This window comes from Oncorhynchus clarkii, chromosome 24 (genome assembly GCF_045791955.1).
Source record: "Oncorhynchus clarkii lewisi isolate Uvic-CL-2024 chromosome 24, UVic_Ocla_1.0, whole genome shotgun sequence".
NCBI lineage: Eukaryota > Metazoa > Chordata > Actinopteri > Salmoniformes > Salmonidae > Oncorhynchus > Oncorhynchus clarkii.
In genome coordinates, this window is record NC_092170.1 from 11,098,901 (window position 1) to 11,115,454 (window position 16,554).

The 16,554-nt window shown below is 45.9% G+C and overlaps 1 protein-coding gene across 3 annotated transcripts in view; it reads right to left on the reverse strand.

Annotated features, from left to right (window-relative positions):
* Nucleotides 1-1,681: 1,681 nt before the first annotated feature.
* LOC139382962 (numb-like protein) overlaps nucleotides 1,682-16,554 on the reverse strand; it is a 74,717-nt gene continuing 59,844 nt past the window's right edge. For all 3 annotated transcript variants that reach the window (XM_071127240.1, XM_071127239.1, XM_071127238.1), the window contains exons 4-9: nucleotides 14,382-14,456; nucleotides 12,295-12,435; nucleotides 11,638-11,845; nucleotides 6,519-6,782; nucleotides 4,462-4,641; nucleotides 1,682-4,018 (exon numbers count right to left, since the gene is read on the reverse strand). In XM_071127240.1, coding sequence (XP_070983341.1) covers nucleotides 3,120-4,018; nucleotides 4,462-4,641; nucleotides 6,519-6,782; nucleotides 11,638-11,845; nucleotides 12,295-12,435; nucleotides 14,382-14,456 — 1,767 coding nt within the window. In that variant the 3' untranslated portion in view covers nucleotides 1,682-3,119. The remainder of the gene's footprint in view (nucleotides 4,019-4,461; nucleotides 4,642-6,518; nucleotides 6,783-11,637; nucleotides 11,846-12,294; nucleotides 12,436-14,381; nucleotides 14,457-16,554) is intronic.

The following is a 16,554-nucleotide window of genomic DNA, read 5'->3' on the forward strand; positions in this document are numbered from 1 at the left end:
AGTAGTGGGGCCTGTCCTCGTTCTGTCTCTCTCTGACTGTGTCTTTGTTGTGTTTCTTGTGGTCCAGATTCTTCCCCAGCGCTGCAGTGAGCAGTTGGGGAAAGACAATGGCGAGAGAGTTACTACTAAAATGACTCAAGTGTTCTGTGGCTGTCCTCTTTTTCATGGCCCTTGGGGAAGAAAAGGGGCCTTGTCTGGTCGCATTAGCGGCCTGAGCTTTTGTCAAGACACTGGAGAAGGCTGCCCGGGCTGCTCTGCGAGTCCTGTGAACAGCGGTAGAGTCGACAAGCCTAGTCAATGCGTTCAATAAGAGAGAATTCTTCAACGTTTTTACTCCATGACTTTCAGGGCATACAGTAGGTTTGAGATGTAAAAAAAAATACAGCTACGGAGATGATTTACTTCATTTAATGACTAGTGCTGTTCAACTGTTGACCATCTTTAGAAGTAGACAGTTGACATGAGTGTTCTTTTATGCCAATGTTATGTGCATCACCGTTGGCACAGGGATCTATTAGTACTGGGGAAGATAAAGTTCTTATGAATTGGTGGGGATAAGACAGGTACATGACCTGCATTGGGAGAAAGGGAGGGAGAGCACGATACAGAATGCAAAAAAACACAGACACCAGCACAAGTTTAATATTATATTATTTATTTATCTTTGTACAATGTAATTACAATACAAATATGTAGGTTTAAATACAAAATTCTGTAAATAAAGAATAAAAATAAACTCCACTGGTTTGTTATCACTACACTATGGTTTTACAATCAAGTTTATGAGGTCATTTAGTTTCTTATTCTGAACGTCATTAACCTACATTTTAATTTAGAGGGCGTGTAAATAACGGGAATTTAACGAAATGAAAACAGCAATTTCATGAATGACTACGTTTTTTCTCTCTTAAAAGATGGGGAGAGAATAAATTTAGAAAATCGATTTGTCTAAATGAGCAAAAACTTGGGCCCCTCACTGGTGATTTATATCTTTGCGAAAGCGAATGGCTGTCAGCCAGTATTGTGCCGCATGTAAAAATGATAAAGCCTGATTGGCCGAGGAGTCCTAAGGAGTTAATGACCAGGAGAGCGGGATGGATGGAGCCTGTTTGTCTAGTTGTGATGTCCATTCAATAACACTGGTCCCCTGGGTCCCACTCCGTCTCACTCCCAGACACTCATGTCGTCTGAGGCAGGATCGTACATAAAGCAGTATAATGACAAATAGCATAAAGCATCCCATCGAAGCACATGCGTTTGCCCCGCCTTGACCTCCCAATGGAAGTCCCGCCAAGTGGGTTAAAATTCCAATATGGGGTTGTAGCTATAGTATACTGCACATTTATTGTCTTTGTGTGTTTCAACTAAAGTTCACGGAAGGAAATGCTTGCCTCTTTTGAGATTACGATCAAACAGTAAAGTATTGTTTCTGCGGAGCGCTAAATGCATGGTGACTATAACTCTAACAGAAGTGCCTTTGTTTGGGAGCAGTGAACGGAGTTTAAAGGAATTAAACAACCAGTCTGTTTAACGTACCGTTTTGCCTGTATGGTATTTGATTAATCCACCCCTTTCTTCTTTCATCTTTTCTCAGTTCACCACAGCCTTTCAATAGTCCACATCCTCAAACTCATTCTCACATGCCCTCGTTCTCTCAGTCTATCTTTCACCTTCTCCACCCCCCCCCCCCACCCCCCCGACTATCCGTGTCACTTTCATGTCTTTGTTTTCCCTCTACAAAGATGGATGCCTTCCTCTGTCTGTTTAAAGTGGTAAATGACTCATCACTTCCTCTAGCCATCTTTACTCAGCCTGGTAGACCACACACAGCAGGTGCCATAACTTCTGCCCGTCACAATGGCCTCAAGACAAGAGCCTGGATCCAGAAGCCTCTACAAACGGACTGTAGTCCCATTATGTCAGAAGTGCAGCTTGACCCAGCCCACTGGGCACACACCGATTGAATCAACGTTGTATATACGTCATTTCTAGGAAATTGCGTTGAACCATCGTGGAATAGAAGTTGTGCCTATAGGGAGGCACTACTTTTGCCCAAGGCCCTATATGGGAATAGGGTGCCATTTCAAACGCAGCCCCCAGTGACAAAAAAAACATCATAACTCACCCCAAACTTACCCTCTTTATCTTACGAAGTGCTCAAGATCTCCCATCCCTAATCTCATAAATCTTAGGCTCAACACTTCCAAATAGACTCTTATAGTGTTGACTGACTACACTCGTACGGGGGTGACTACTACCATGTTTTAGAATATAATGCGAATCAACCAACCAACTTGGAATGTGCCGCACTATTTGGACCCTTTCCAGAATGTTCTAGGGTTCTAGTGTGTCTGTCCTGCAGGTGGAGTGGCACTGGGACAGAGGGGTGAGATCACCATGGTGATTTAGCTAACGGTGACTCATTTGGGTTGAGTATCAAATTGACGGTTATACATGGATTGGTAATAAATAGAGGGTGAAAAAAGCATGCTATTTACACTCGTTTCCAGCCTCTCGTTTCATGACTCACTCGCTCTCTTTGCTCTCTCCGCTGACACAGTTGCAGCTGCTAGTTATTTTCCTCCTCTTTCCAGTTCCACACAAATAAATACAGGGAGAAACAACAATGTAAAACTATAACAGGTTAAAAGCTAAGTAAAAATCATAAATATAACCATTTTGGCAATCAAACTGCCTGTCACTCTTATTGGTCGAAGCCTCCTTTGGGGTCTCCACCATCGATTCGTGTCATTGGCTAGTCAACCAGGGCCTTTGCTGTGCTTGGGCACCATCAACATAATCTCTCTCAGTGTCTCATCTCAGTGTCATGTGATGTATCCATATTCTCTGGCTCTTCCATAGATCCCCACACAGAACATGATTGCTAGAAATCCCAGGGAATGCATCGCGAGGAACCCCATACACAGTCATCATGTCCCCCCTTCATTCAGACCCAATGTACATCCTGGGGTCTCAACAGAGGAGGAGAAAATCAAGAAGACGGGGAGCGACAGCATTTAGGGGCAGGAGGCTGGAGGGGGGGAGTGGAGTGGTTCATTGTGGTTGGGTGTCTGCATCATCATAGTCTATGCAGTGGCCCGACCTGGGTTAATACAGAGTTAAAGCTCGATCTCAAAGGTCTTTTGCAAGTCATTGGAGAAAGGGTTGGGCGCCGCCTTGGGTTGCAACTTGGTCTCCAGCGCGGCCCACTTTGCCTCGAAGCGATCAACCTCCTGGGCATTGGCTGGGGGCGGGTTGGCCTGCTGTACGCCCTCCGGTGGCCAGCTGCTGCTATTGCTGCTGGTGCCGTTCTGCATGATGGTGGCGGGGGAGGTGGGAATGTTGTGGGGGAGGCCGTTGACGGTGGGATGAGCTCCGAAGGGTGGCATAGGGAACCCGCCCGGCTGGCCGGAGAAAGAGTGGCGATGTCCGCCGATGAGCGTGCCCATTTTGGGCCCTGTGCACATGCCCATGGAAGGCCCGCCGGAAGAGCCGCCTGCCGTGCAGAAGACATTAGCCACCATCTGGGAAGGCGTGATGCCCACCACAGGCACACTGGCGTTGGAGTACACCATGCTGTTGGCCAGGGCGGGCATGTAGGCCTGCATGGGTACAAACGCTGGCTGCAGGGGTGGCTGGTTATACAGGCTCACGGGCCCAGGAGTGGCATCAAACGCCAAAGGAAAGGGCTGCATGGAAGTGGGCAGGGAGCCAGGTACCCCTGGCATGGTTGCCCCCGGCATGGATGCCCCCATTATGGGCACACCTGACATAGGTGGGCCAGGCATAAGTGGGTTAGACATAGGTGGCACAGACATAGCTGCGTTTGACATGGGTGGCCCTGGAATGGCAGGGGTGGGCTGGATGGGTGGCGGGGGCAGGTTGGGGGTCTGTTGCTGGGCCTTGACGGCCTGGGCCACCTCCTCCAGCCAGCGCTCAGCCTCGGAGGGCGTCCTCCTGTGTCCACTGTGGACAGGGGACTGGACCGGGGGCTCCGCCTGCACCCAAGAGGACGTGGCTGTGGGAGAGAAGCAGAGAGCAACACGTCAATCACACGTTACATCAACCCTGCTGCTGGATCTCTCTACAGCTTTACCATGACAAGCACAGAGGACACACACTCCCTATTCGGCAGCCTTTTCTGATTAGGGCCGGGATTCAATGCAAGGGTTGAGCCGACATGCGCAGCGTTTACCATGAACGGGATCTCTACAAACATCAGGGAAAGGGACTTTGAAAAGCTGCATTGCCGGCTGTTTAGTGACCTACGCTATAGCACACCACAGAGATACACACATAACTGACACTTTTCAGGAAAATCAGCCTTACAAGCATTAGAAGCAAATCGGCATTAGAAACATTACAAATACAAACGCATTCCAAATGCAAAGTTGGAGTTGAGGTGTACAACACATGTTAAGCCAGACTAGAGCTCATAGAGAGAGGTAGTCAATGAGTTACCTTGCAGGGGGGCGGGTGGAGGGGGGATGGCTGGGGGCACAGTGCAGGCTGGCAGGCCGTTGGGGGTGGGGTTGGAGAAGAGTTCCTCAGAGGGCCTGGTGAAGGAATGGTTGATCTGGCTGCACAGAGCGTTGATGCTGTTGTCTGCCTCGCCACACACAGACAGATCCATCTCTGGGACTACAGAGGGGGAGAAGGATTTTGAGGATTGGCTTTCCTTTGGATGATTTGATGGCAAGATTAAAGTCTTGGGACAAACATACACTTATATAATGATATAGGATTAAAGTACATGACACCGGATGTAAACATTTCTTCATCCCTTTATTGAAATGTAATCTGTTCCCATGGTCCTATGAGGTCTTCATCATCTTTTGTACTTCAAAGTCAGAAAATAAAAGTTCCTCTGTAACACACCCAACAGGTCTGTTATTCATGCATGAGATTATCTATAGCCTAAATCCTTAGTGTAGAAAACAGAGGGAAAATCTCAACCTATAACCAGTAGATAAAAAATAGCTCATCATTTGTGTAATTCCCCTTTCAGTGACCTGTCCCTGACAGAGAGAGTGAGCGAGGCCTGTGGAGAGCAGAGAGAGTTGTGGGGCCAAACAGAACCAGAGGGGTCAATGGTGGGCGTAAGTCCTATGGAGCGCCCGCTGCACGGTCTCTCTGTTGGGTCCTATTCATTAGGGCACAGCATAGCAAAACCTTTTGCAACGGAAAATGAAAATGGCCATTTATTATTGGACAGGTTTAAGTAGTCACTCCCTGTTTCAGACCGTTTTCTTCTGTTTGATGCCCAATGAATGACCCTGCTTAGAATAACTACTCCAGGTGCAGATGTAGTGTCTTTCTGTCTGGAGACAACAGTCTGAACTGCTTTGTTCCTGACAGGCCTGCCTTGTAAGGTCTCTCTCTCTGAACATTTGATTGGCCCATAGGGTTCAAAGAGGAAGGGAGAAACTGTGGGGTTTCTCTGTGTAGTAGTGTAGTGTGTGTGTGTATGCCTGTGTGCGTGCATGCGTGTGTGAGTGTGTACATCACTGTGTGTGCATGTGTGTGCGTGTGTCTGTGTTTGTGTGTACTACAATCCCTGGATCTATGGCTGTAGAGGGACTGGTCTAGTGGAGACTATTTATAGACACATTGTTCACTGAGAGACCTGGCGGACTACTGGGGAGGGGCGAGGCAGTGAAATTAGCTGCTACTGTGTGTGTGGGTGTGTGTACATGTGTCCTGTGCTTGCGTGGGTTCATGCTTGTGTGGCTTCTATTGCTGGCTAAGTGTGTGCGTGGGTGTGTGCGTGTCTCCTATGCATGCGTGGGATTCAAATAGGTACAGATCCTATACGAAAGAGAGAATCTCTGGACACAACGCTAGTACTGCTACTGCTACGTACATGAATGTAAATAGATGTCAGGTACAATTGTGCTGCAACCATCAGAGGTGAAATGTGTGTTTATTAATGATTCAAAGCTGAGGTCTGCTCATTATAACTATAATCAACATAACTGAGAGGTTTAATCTACCTCACTACAGCAGGAACAAAAATCTATGTTGGGAATCCTAATTATTATACTTGTTAAAAATAACCATTACATGGACTCAGCAATCAGCCACAGCAATCAGCCACAGCAATCAGCCACAGCAATCAACCACAGCAATCAGCCACAGCTTTAATAACACACTGATGATCAACTTCAGTGCTATTATGACCCCGATCAATGAATCTCTGGCTTCACTTGTTCCTGGTCAAATACTAATAATTATAAACACCACCATACTTTGTCATAAAGGTTCAGAGTTTTTCCTGACCCATGATCTGACCAGGAAAAAGTCCTGAATTATCCTTGGTCAGGTCATGAAGAGAGGAAAACTCCAGGCTCTGATTGACACTAGCCTTGATTTCCAGGATTCCTCCGAGTGATGAACACAACATGGAAGTGTGGCATTGCAGGACTATGTTGTCCTAGACTGGTGAGGCTAACCACTCTTTGTCCTAGATCGTAGAATGCAGAGACTTAGCTAAGCTAACAAAAAGAGGTGAGGCTAACCTGGGTTCTTGGTCTGGAAGTCGGCGGTCTTGCGCTGCAGGTTGGAAGGCAGGTCGTTGAGGCGCAGCGAGAGCTGCCTCTTGAACGGCGAGTTCTTCCCGCTGAGGGCCGGGAAGCCCCGGAAGGAGCCCTGCCGCACCAGCTGCTCAATGGGCGCGTGGCGCCGCGGGATTGCGTGCTCCACCCCCTGCCCCACAGGCGAGGCCTCGCCCTCAGGGGGTGAGGAGGTGCCAGGGGGGATGGCTGGGATGGTACATGGGGGCTCTGGAGAGTATAATTTGCTATGGTTAATGTTTGACTACCATGACCAGGGTTAATGTTGGACTACCATGACCTGGGTTAATGTTGGACTACCATGACCTGGGTTAATGTTGGACTATAATCACCAGGGTTAATGTTGGACTACTATGACCTGGGTTAATGTTGGACGACCATGACCAGGGTTAATGTTGGACGACCATGACCAGGGTTAATGTTGGACGACCATGGCCAGGGTTAATGTTGGACTACCATGACCTGGGTTAATGTTGGACGACCATGACCTGGGTTAATGTTGGACTACCATGACCAGGGTTAATGTTTTACTACCATGACCTGGGTTAATGTTGGACTACCATGACCTGGGTTAATGTTGGACTACCATGACCTGGGTTAATGTTGGACTATAATCACCAGGGTTAATGTTGGACTATAATGACCAGGGTTAATGTTGGACTACCATGACCAGGGTTAATGTTTTACTACCATGACCTGGGTTAATGTTTTACTACCATGACCTGGGTTAATGTTGGACTATAATGACCAGGGTTAATGTTTTACTACCATGACCTGGGTTAATGTTTTACTACCATGACCTGGGTTAATGTTGGACTACCATGACCTGGGTTAATGTTTTACTACCATGACCTGGGTTAATGTTTTACTACCATGACCTGGGTTAATGTTGGACTACCATAACCTGGGTTAATGTTTAACTACCATGACCTGGGTTAATGTTTTACTACCATGACCTGGGTTAATGTTTTACTAACATGACCTGGGTTAATGTTTTACTACCATGACCTGGGTTAATGTTTTACTACCATGACCAGGGTTAATGTTTTACTACCATGACCTGGGTTAATGTTTTACTACCATGACCTGGGTTAATGTTTTACCACCATGACCTGGGTTAATGTTTTACTACCATGACCTGGGTTAATGTTTTACTACCATGACCAGGGTTAATGTTGGACTACCATGACCTGGGTTAATGTTGGACTATAATGACCAGGGTTAATGTTTTACTACCATGACCAGGGTTAATGTTGGACTATAATGACCAGGGTTAATGTTTTACTACCATGACCTGGGTTAATGTTGGACTACCATGACCAGGGTTAATGTTGGACTATAATGACCAGGGTTAATGTTTTACTACCATGACCAGGGTTAATGTTGGACTACCATGACCTGGGTTAATGTTTTACTATAATGACCAGGGTTAATGTTTTACTACCATGACCTGGGTTAATGTTTTACTACCATGACCTGGGTTAATGTTTTACTAACATGACCTGGGTTAATGTTTTACTACCATGACCTGGGTTAATGTTTTACTATAATCACCAGGGTTAATGTTGGACGACCATGACCAGGGTTAATGTTGGACTACCATGACCTGGGTTAATGTTGGACGACCATGACCTGGGTTAATGTTGGACTACCATGACCAGGGTTAATGTTTTACTACCATGACCTGGGTTAATGTTGGACTATAATCATCAGGGTTAATGTTGGACTACCATGACCTGGGTTAATGTTGGACTATAATCACCAGGGTTAATGTTGGACTATAATGACCAGGGTTAATGTTGGACTACCATGACCAGGGTTAATGTTTTACTACCATGACCTGGGTTAATGTTTTACTACCATGACCTGGGTTAATGTTGGACTACCATAACCTGGGTTAATGTTTTACTACCATGACCTGGGTTAATGTTTTACTACCATGACCTGGGTTAATGTTTTACTAACATGACCTGGGTTAATGTTTTACTACCATGACCTGGGTTAATGTTTTACTACCATGACCAGGGTTAATGTTTTACTACCATGACCTGGGTTAATGTTTTACTACCATGACCTGGGTTAATGTTTTACTACCATGACCTGGGTTAATGTTTTACCACCATGACCTGGGTTAATGTTTTACTACCATGACCTGGGTTAATGTTTTACTACCATGACCAGGGTTAATGTTGGACTACCATGACCTGGGTTAATGTTGGACTATAATGACCAGGGTTAATGTTTTACTACCATGACCAGGGTTAATGTTGGACTATAATGACCAGGGTTAATGTTTTACTACCATGACCTGGGTTAATGTTGGACTACCATGACCAGGGTTAATGTTGGACTATAATGACCAGGGTTAATGTTTTACTACCATGACCAGGGTTAATGTTGGACTACCATGACCTGGGTTAATGTTTTACTATAATGACCAGGGTTAATGTTTTACTACCATGACCTGGGTTAATGTTTTACTACCATGACCTGGGTTAATGTTTTACCACCATGACCTGGGTTAATGTTGGACTACCATGACCTGGGTTAATGTTGGACTATAATCACCAGGGTTAATGTTGGACTATAACGACCAGGGTTAACGTTGGACTACCATGACCTGGGTTAATGTTTTACTACCATGACCTGGGTTAATGTTGGACTACCATGACCTGGGTTAATGTTGGACTACCATGACCTGGGTTAATGTTGGACTACCATGACCAGGGTTAATGTTTTACTACTATGACCTGGGTTAATGTTGGACTACCATGACCTGGGTTAATGTTTTACTACCATGACCAGGGTTAATGTTGGACTACCATGACCAGGGTTAATGTTGGACTATAATAACGAGTGTTAATGTTGGACTACCATGACCTGGGTTAATGTTGGACTAACATGACCAGGGTTAATGTTTTACTACCATGACCTGGGTTAATGTTGGACTACCATGACCAGGGTTAATGTTGGACTACCGTGAATGGGTTAATGTTGGACTATAATCACCAGGGTTAATGTTGGACTACCATGACCTGGGTTAATGTTGGACAACCATGACCAGGGTTAATGTTAGACGACCATGACCAGGATTAATGTTGGACGACCATGACCAGGGATAATGTTGGACTACCATAACCTGGGTTAATGTTGGACTACCATGACCTGGGTTAATGTTGGACTACCATGACCAGGGTTAATGTTTCACTACCATGACCAGGGTTAATGTTGGACTATAATCACCAGGGTTAATGTTGGACTACCATGACCTGGGTTAATGTTGGACTACCATGACCAGGGTTAATGTTGGACTATAATCACCAGGGTTAATGTTGGACTACCATGACCTGGGTTAATGTTGGACGACCATGACCTGGGTTAATGTTGGACGACCATGACCAGGGTTAATGTTGGACGACCATGACCAGGGTTAATGTTGGACGACCATGACCAGGGTTAATGTTGGACTACCATAACCTGGGTTAATGTTGGACTACCATGACCAGGGTTAATGTTTTATTACCATGACCTGGGTTAATGTTGGACTACCATGACCTGGGTTAATGTTGGACTATAATCACCAGGGTTAATGTTGGACTACAATTACCAGGGTTAATGTTGGACTACCATGACCAGGGTTAATGTTTTACTACCATGACCTGGGTTAATGTTTTACTACCATGACCTGGGCTACTGTTTTACTACCATGACCAGGGTTAATGTTGGACTACCATGACCAGGGTTAATGTTTTACTACCATGACCTGGGTTAATGTTGGACTATAATGACCAGGGTTAATGTTTTACTACCATGACCAGGGTTAATGTTGGACTATAATGACCAGGGTTAATGTTTTACTACCATGACCTGGGTTAATGTTGGACTACCATGACCTGGGTTAATGTTGGACTATAATGACCAGGGTTAATGTTTTACTACCATGACCTGGGTTAATGTTTTACTACCATGACCTGGGTTAATGTTGGACTACCATGACCTGGGTTAATGTTGGACTATAATCACCAGGGTTAATGTTGGACTATAATGACCAGGGTTAACGTTGGACTACCATGACCTGGGTTAATGTTTTACTACCATAACCTGGGTTAATGTTGGACTACCATGACCTGGGTTAATGTTTTATTACCATGACCAGGGTTAATGTTGGACTACCATGACCAGGGTTAATGTTGGACTATAATAACCAGGGTTAATGTTGGACTACAATGACCTGGGTTAATGTTGGACTATAATGACCAGGGTTAATGTTGGACTACCATGACCAGGGTTAATGTTGGACTACCATGACCTGGGTTAATGTTTTACCACCATGACCAGGGTTAATGTTTTACTACCATGACCTGGGTTCATGTTTTACTACCATGACCTGGGTTAATGTTGGACTACCATGACCTGGGTTAATGTTGGACTATAATGACCAGGGTTAATGTTGGACTATAATGACCTGGGTTAATGTTGGACTACCATGACCTGGGTTAATGTTGGACTATACTGACCAGGGTTAATGTTGGACTACAATAACCAGGGTTAATGTTGGACTACCATGACCTGGGTTAATGTTGGACTACCATGACCTGGGTTAATGTTGGACTATAATGACCAGGGTTAATGTTGGACTACAATAACCAGGGTTAATGTTGGACTACCATGACCTGGGTTAATGTTGGACTATAATGACCAGGGTTAATGTTGAACTATAATAACCAGGGTTAATGTTGGACTACCATGACCTGGGTTAATGTTGGACTATAATGACCAGGGTTAATGTTGGACTACAATAACCAGGGTTAATGTTGGACTACAACTAGTAACCACTACAGCCAATAACACTGATAAAGGTTACTACCTGCCAACATACAATATATGTGTTGTTACACTTCAGAGTGATTGAGATGAACAACAACGACGATCAACAGTGAGTGTATCCTCCTGTTAGCTCTATAACACAGGCCGCATTTGACTTTCCAGTGATACATTAGAATGTGAGTGACAGATGTTTCTATCTGTGTGTCTGTGCTGCTCTTCATCTCCGGATGTGACATACCTTTCTTCTTGTCCTGCAGCTGCTTCATGATGTCATCGCGCTCGCCACCCTGCTGGCTGGACGACGTCACGCGGAACGAGCCCTCGCGCACGAAGGAGGTGCGGCTGGCGTCGAACGAGGCTGTGACGCCGCACTCCTTCTCGCGCCGCTGCTTCCTCTCCAGACAGGCGGCGAAGGCACAGCCCACGGCGTGGCTCATACGCTCGCCCTGGTGACCACAACACACCCGGTCAACACCCCTCCTCAACACCCTTTTGGTGTGTCTGTGTACGTGGGTGCATGCATGTTTGCGTGTCTGTAAAACTCTGTTATGTGTGAATGGGTACTAATACAAAAAAATACACAATTGACAAGTCTGAACATAGCCTGAAGCCAGTCAATTTCCCTACTGGAAAATGCTTTATCAAACCAGAACCATGTCTGTGAGGAATGACTTGGCACTCCGTTTTCATTCCATTATGCTATAAAAGTGGTTATCACCCTGGAGGAAATGTGGCTCAGAGTGCCAGGAGGTCACAGTCAATAGCGCTCCAAGAAGCAATTGAGATAGAGATAACCCTAGAGTAATCCTAATCTCTGGGCGAGCGATGCGGGGATTGGATTAATCTAGTCGCTGGGCCCTCTCTCTCTCTCTCTCACACACACACACACCCTCACCGAGTCCTTCAGGGCCATGAAGCAGTGGCAGATCCAGCGGCGCGTGGTGCCGTCACGGCAGATGTAGGAGAAAGCCTTGTCATAATTGCGGTCGGGCGCGCAGAAGGACACCTTCTCAATGGTCTGGTCTACGATGAGGTCCTAAAGACAAAGAGATGACGTGTTAGAGAAGGCTGTCTTGACCACGTCAGAAATGAAACATATCACACATAACATGGTAGCCTATAGAGAATGCATGTGATTAAAACACTCCTACTGAAATGTCATTATTTGGTGAGGAAAGATAATCTCCCGAGAACTAAATCTTACTAAATCTTGTTTACAGCTCTACAAAACATATTCTAAAACATGGAGAACCACTTTTTCTCTTGTTCCAGAATCTGTATCAAGCTCGTTCAGGAGTCTTGGCTAGTGACTGTAGGGAACTATAGGGTGAGGAAGGGGCCCCTTCCCTTACCCCCCCCCCCCCCCCCCGCCCCATGCCACTAGTGGCCCCTGACACCCTTTGAGTCAGAGTGGAAAACAAGAGATAAAAGGGAAATGGGGCTCATACACTCATTCAGGGACTTCCTTCCACTCTTCTATCGGGGAATAGGAAGAGGGGAATGAATGAAGTGGGCAAGGAATAAATAACAGTATTTTCATTCAGAGCCAATTAGTAGATGAAGAGAGGCTGGTGGGGGAAGTGAACGTCTGGTTATGTGTGTGTGTGTGTGTGTGTGTGTGTGTGTGTGTGTGTGTGTGTGTGTGTGTGTGTGTGTGTGTGTGTGTGCGTGTGTGTGTGCGCGTGTGTGTATCCGTGCGTGTGTGTACGTGCGTGTGTGTATCCGTGCGTGTGTGTACGTGCGTGTGTGTATCCGTGCGTGCTGGGTTGCCTAGTGGTGGATGGAGGTGAGGGGTGTGGGTTTGTGGGGGGTGGAGGATCCCTTCAGAGGCATGCCACTGAAAAACTGGAAGGGGGCACAGTGCTGAGTCATGTCACATGGGTCAGATACGGAGGTGGAGGGAAAGGGGGCTTTCTTCTCTGTGACGGTGCTGTTCTTTGACATTGACTTTGAGAGGACCAGGAGATGGGATGAGGGAGGATGGGGGGGTCCATTTGTCTTCTGCCACAGGAAACAAAAAAGACTGCTTAGTGGGACTGTTTCTCTCCCCCCTCCTTCTTTTCTCTGGCCTGAAAAGAAAGGTGGGTAATTGCACTCGCAATAGGGGCCCCTAGCAGCCAGACAGTCCTGTCCTGAGGTGTGTGCGTGTGTTTCTGTGTGTGTTTCTGTGTGTGTTTCTGTGTGTGTTTCTGTGTGTGTTTGTCAAATAAAAATAAAACACTATGTGTGTGTGTACTGTCACCCTCCCCTACCCAAAGCCCCCTTTGACATCCATCAGTAACACATGTCAAGTGTGAAAACTCAGCAGTCCGGCCTAAAGTAAGTCTAATCTGGCCCGCGAGGATAAACACAGTCATCGGGACAGGCACGCGGTGCAGCCCTTTTGCACTGAGCCTGAAGGGTGACATCATCAATCTCAGGCCAGACTGAGAATGGCAGGTGACCTGGGAAAGGGCTGGGGGGTGGGTAAGGAGAGGCGGGAGAGCAGCAGCCGAAGGGGGGAGAAGGTGGAGGGTAGAGGGGGAGTGACTGCCAGCTTCTCGCCTGCTGAGCAGTTTTCTCTCTTTGTCTTTACAACATACTTTTCCTAATACAGACGTAGGATCTTAATTTGAGGCAGTTTGCTACAGCAAAATAGTTATCCTGCAGCAACAGGAAATTGTAATTATAATTAATGGAAATGTTTGTAGGGGTTGATATAATTTTTGTAAGGGAACATCAAGTCTGACATTTTAAAGCGGAAATTACAAACTTTTAGAAGCCTTTTTAAACCTCAAATATAATGCAAAGTTTTGTACACTTGCTCTGTCAAACGAACTCTGGACTTACAGAGCTAGAGACCACGAGCAGGGGTATGTATCTATGGTTCCAGGCTACTGTTTCATGTTTAGCCACTGTTGACATCTGGAAGCAGACTGTGTGTGTTTGTATGTATGATTAGTACACAGGTTTATGCTAACAGCCCTGCAGGCACACTCTTACCTTGGTTTTGTCATCCACCACTCTGAGACCATCTGCGGACACCCACAGCACTGCTTTCACTGTCTTCTTCCCACTCTGTGGAGAGACAGAAAGAGAGAGAGAGAAGGAGAAAGAGAGAGAGGGTGGGAGAGAGAGTTTTCTGGTGTATTATAAATGCAAACTTCCTTAATAAGCACAATGTCTTGAGTAAAAACCAACTTGGATTTATACCAAAACATTGCATGACTGATCATATTTCCACCCATACAAGACTGTTCTACAAAGTTAATGAAAGTGGTGTAGGGGGTAAAATATATGACACAACTAAATCTGACTGGCAATACGTGCAGCATCAAAATTAGCAAGAAAACAAGAGAATTCTTTAACCATGGGCGAGGCCTTTGCCAGGGTTGCAATCTCAGCCCTGCGTTCTTCAATATTTACATCAAAGAATTGGCCACTATTCTAGACAAATCCTCAGCTCCTGGTCTAATTCTCCACAATTCAGAGGTTAAATGTCTACTCTTCGCAGATGACCTGTGCCTACTGTCACCCACAGCACATGGCCTACAGCGGAGCCTGGACCTGTTAGAGCAGTACTGCCAGACGTGGGCCCTGGCAGTAAACCCCAAAAATACTGAAATATTGATTTTCCAGAGAAGATCCAGATCTCAAGGAATTAGACCAAAGTTCTCAATTGGTACAAAATACAGAGTACTGCACACACTACAATTACTTAGGTTTAACATAAGCTCAACTGGACACCTAAATGAGGCAGTGAATGAACTGAGAGAGAAAAGCAGGGAATTATATGCCATTAAAAAACACATTGAAACTAAAATACCTATTCAAATTTGGCTAAAACAATTTGACTGTGTCATTGAACCAATTGCACTTTATGGCAGCGAGGTTTGGGGTCCACAAGATTTCACCCAATGGGACAAACACCCAATTGAAACCCTGCATGCTGAGTTGTGATTCTCCTACATGTCCAGAGGAAAACTACAAACAATGCATGCAGGGCAGAATTAGGCTAATATCCACTAATAATTCAATAAAATAAATAAAAAAGAGCAATTAAGTTTTAGAAACATCTAAAATACAGCGACCCCCTCTCATATCATTACCAAGCTCTGCAATGCCAAGAGCTGAGAAGAAAAAAAGTCTCCTCATCCAGCCGGTCCTGGGGCTGAGTTCACAGACTTGTTCTACTAACACACTGGAGCCTCAGGACCCTCATCCAGCCGGTCCTGGGGCTGAGTTCACAGACCTGTTCTACTAACGCACTGGAGACTCAGGACCCTCAACCAGCCGGTGCTGGGGCTGAGTTCACAGACCTGTTCTACTAACACACTGGAGCCTCAGGACCCTCAACCAGCCGGTGCTGGGGCTGAGTTCACAGACCTGTTCTACTAACACACTGGAGCCTCAGGACCCTCAACCAGCCGGTCCTGGGGCTGAGTTCACAGACCTGTTCTACTAACACACTGGAGCATCAGGACCCTCAACCAGCCGGTCCTGGGGTTGAGTTCACAGACCTGTCCTACTAACACACTGTAGCCTCAGGACCCTCATCCAGCTGTTCCTGGGGCTGAGTTCACAGACCTGTTCTACTAACACACTGGAGCCTCAGGACCAGAACATTCAATGAATCAGAATAAATCAAATTACAACACAGTCTAAACAAAACTACATGACCTATTGGGAAACACAAGTACAAAGCAAAATGCAGTGCTATCTGGCCCTAAATCAACAGTACACCGTGGCTAACTATTTGGCCATGGTTACTGATCAAAACCTTGACAAAGTACAGGCTCAGCGATCACTGCCTTGCCATTGAGAAGAGTAGACAGGAAAACCTGGCTCCCTGTAGAGGAAAGGCTGTGCAACCACGGCACCACGGCAGAACCCGAGACAGAGCTGCATTTCCTGACAAAACATGAAAAATATAAAACAATGAGTCATTTCCACAAATGTTAAACTCTTATTCGAGGTTTCAAAGACCTCTGATGAAAATAGGCTACCTGTCAAGTTGGGGGAGGACGCAGAGAGCTGTGGGTTGGCAGTGCACTACGCTGCTGCCTGCCATAAGATGAGGGACAGTGTCTGACAGACCAACCAACCTACACATGTCCACTATGCCATTGTTGTTACTGATTGTCCCATTGACAATCTTGATTATTATTATTTTAAT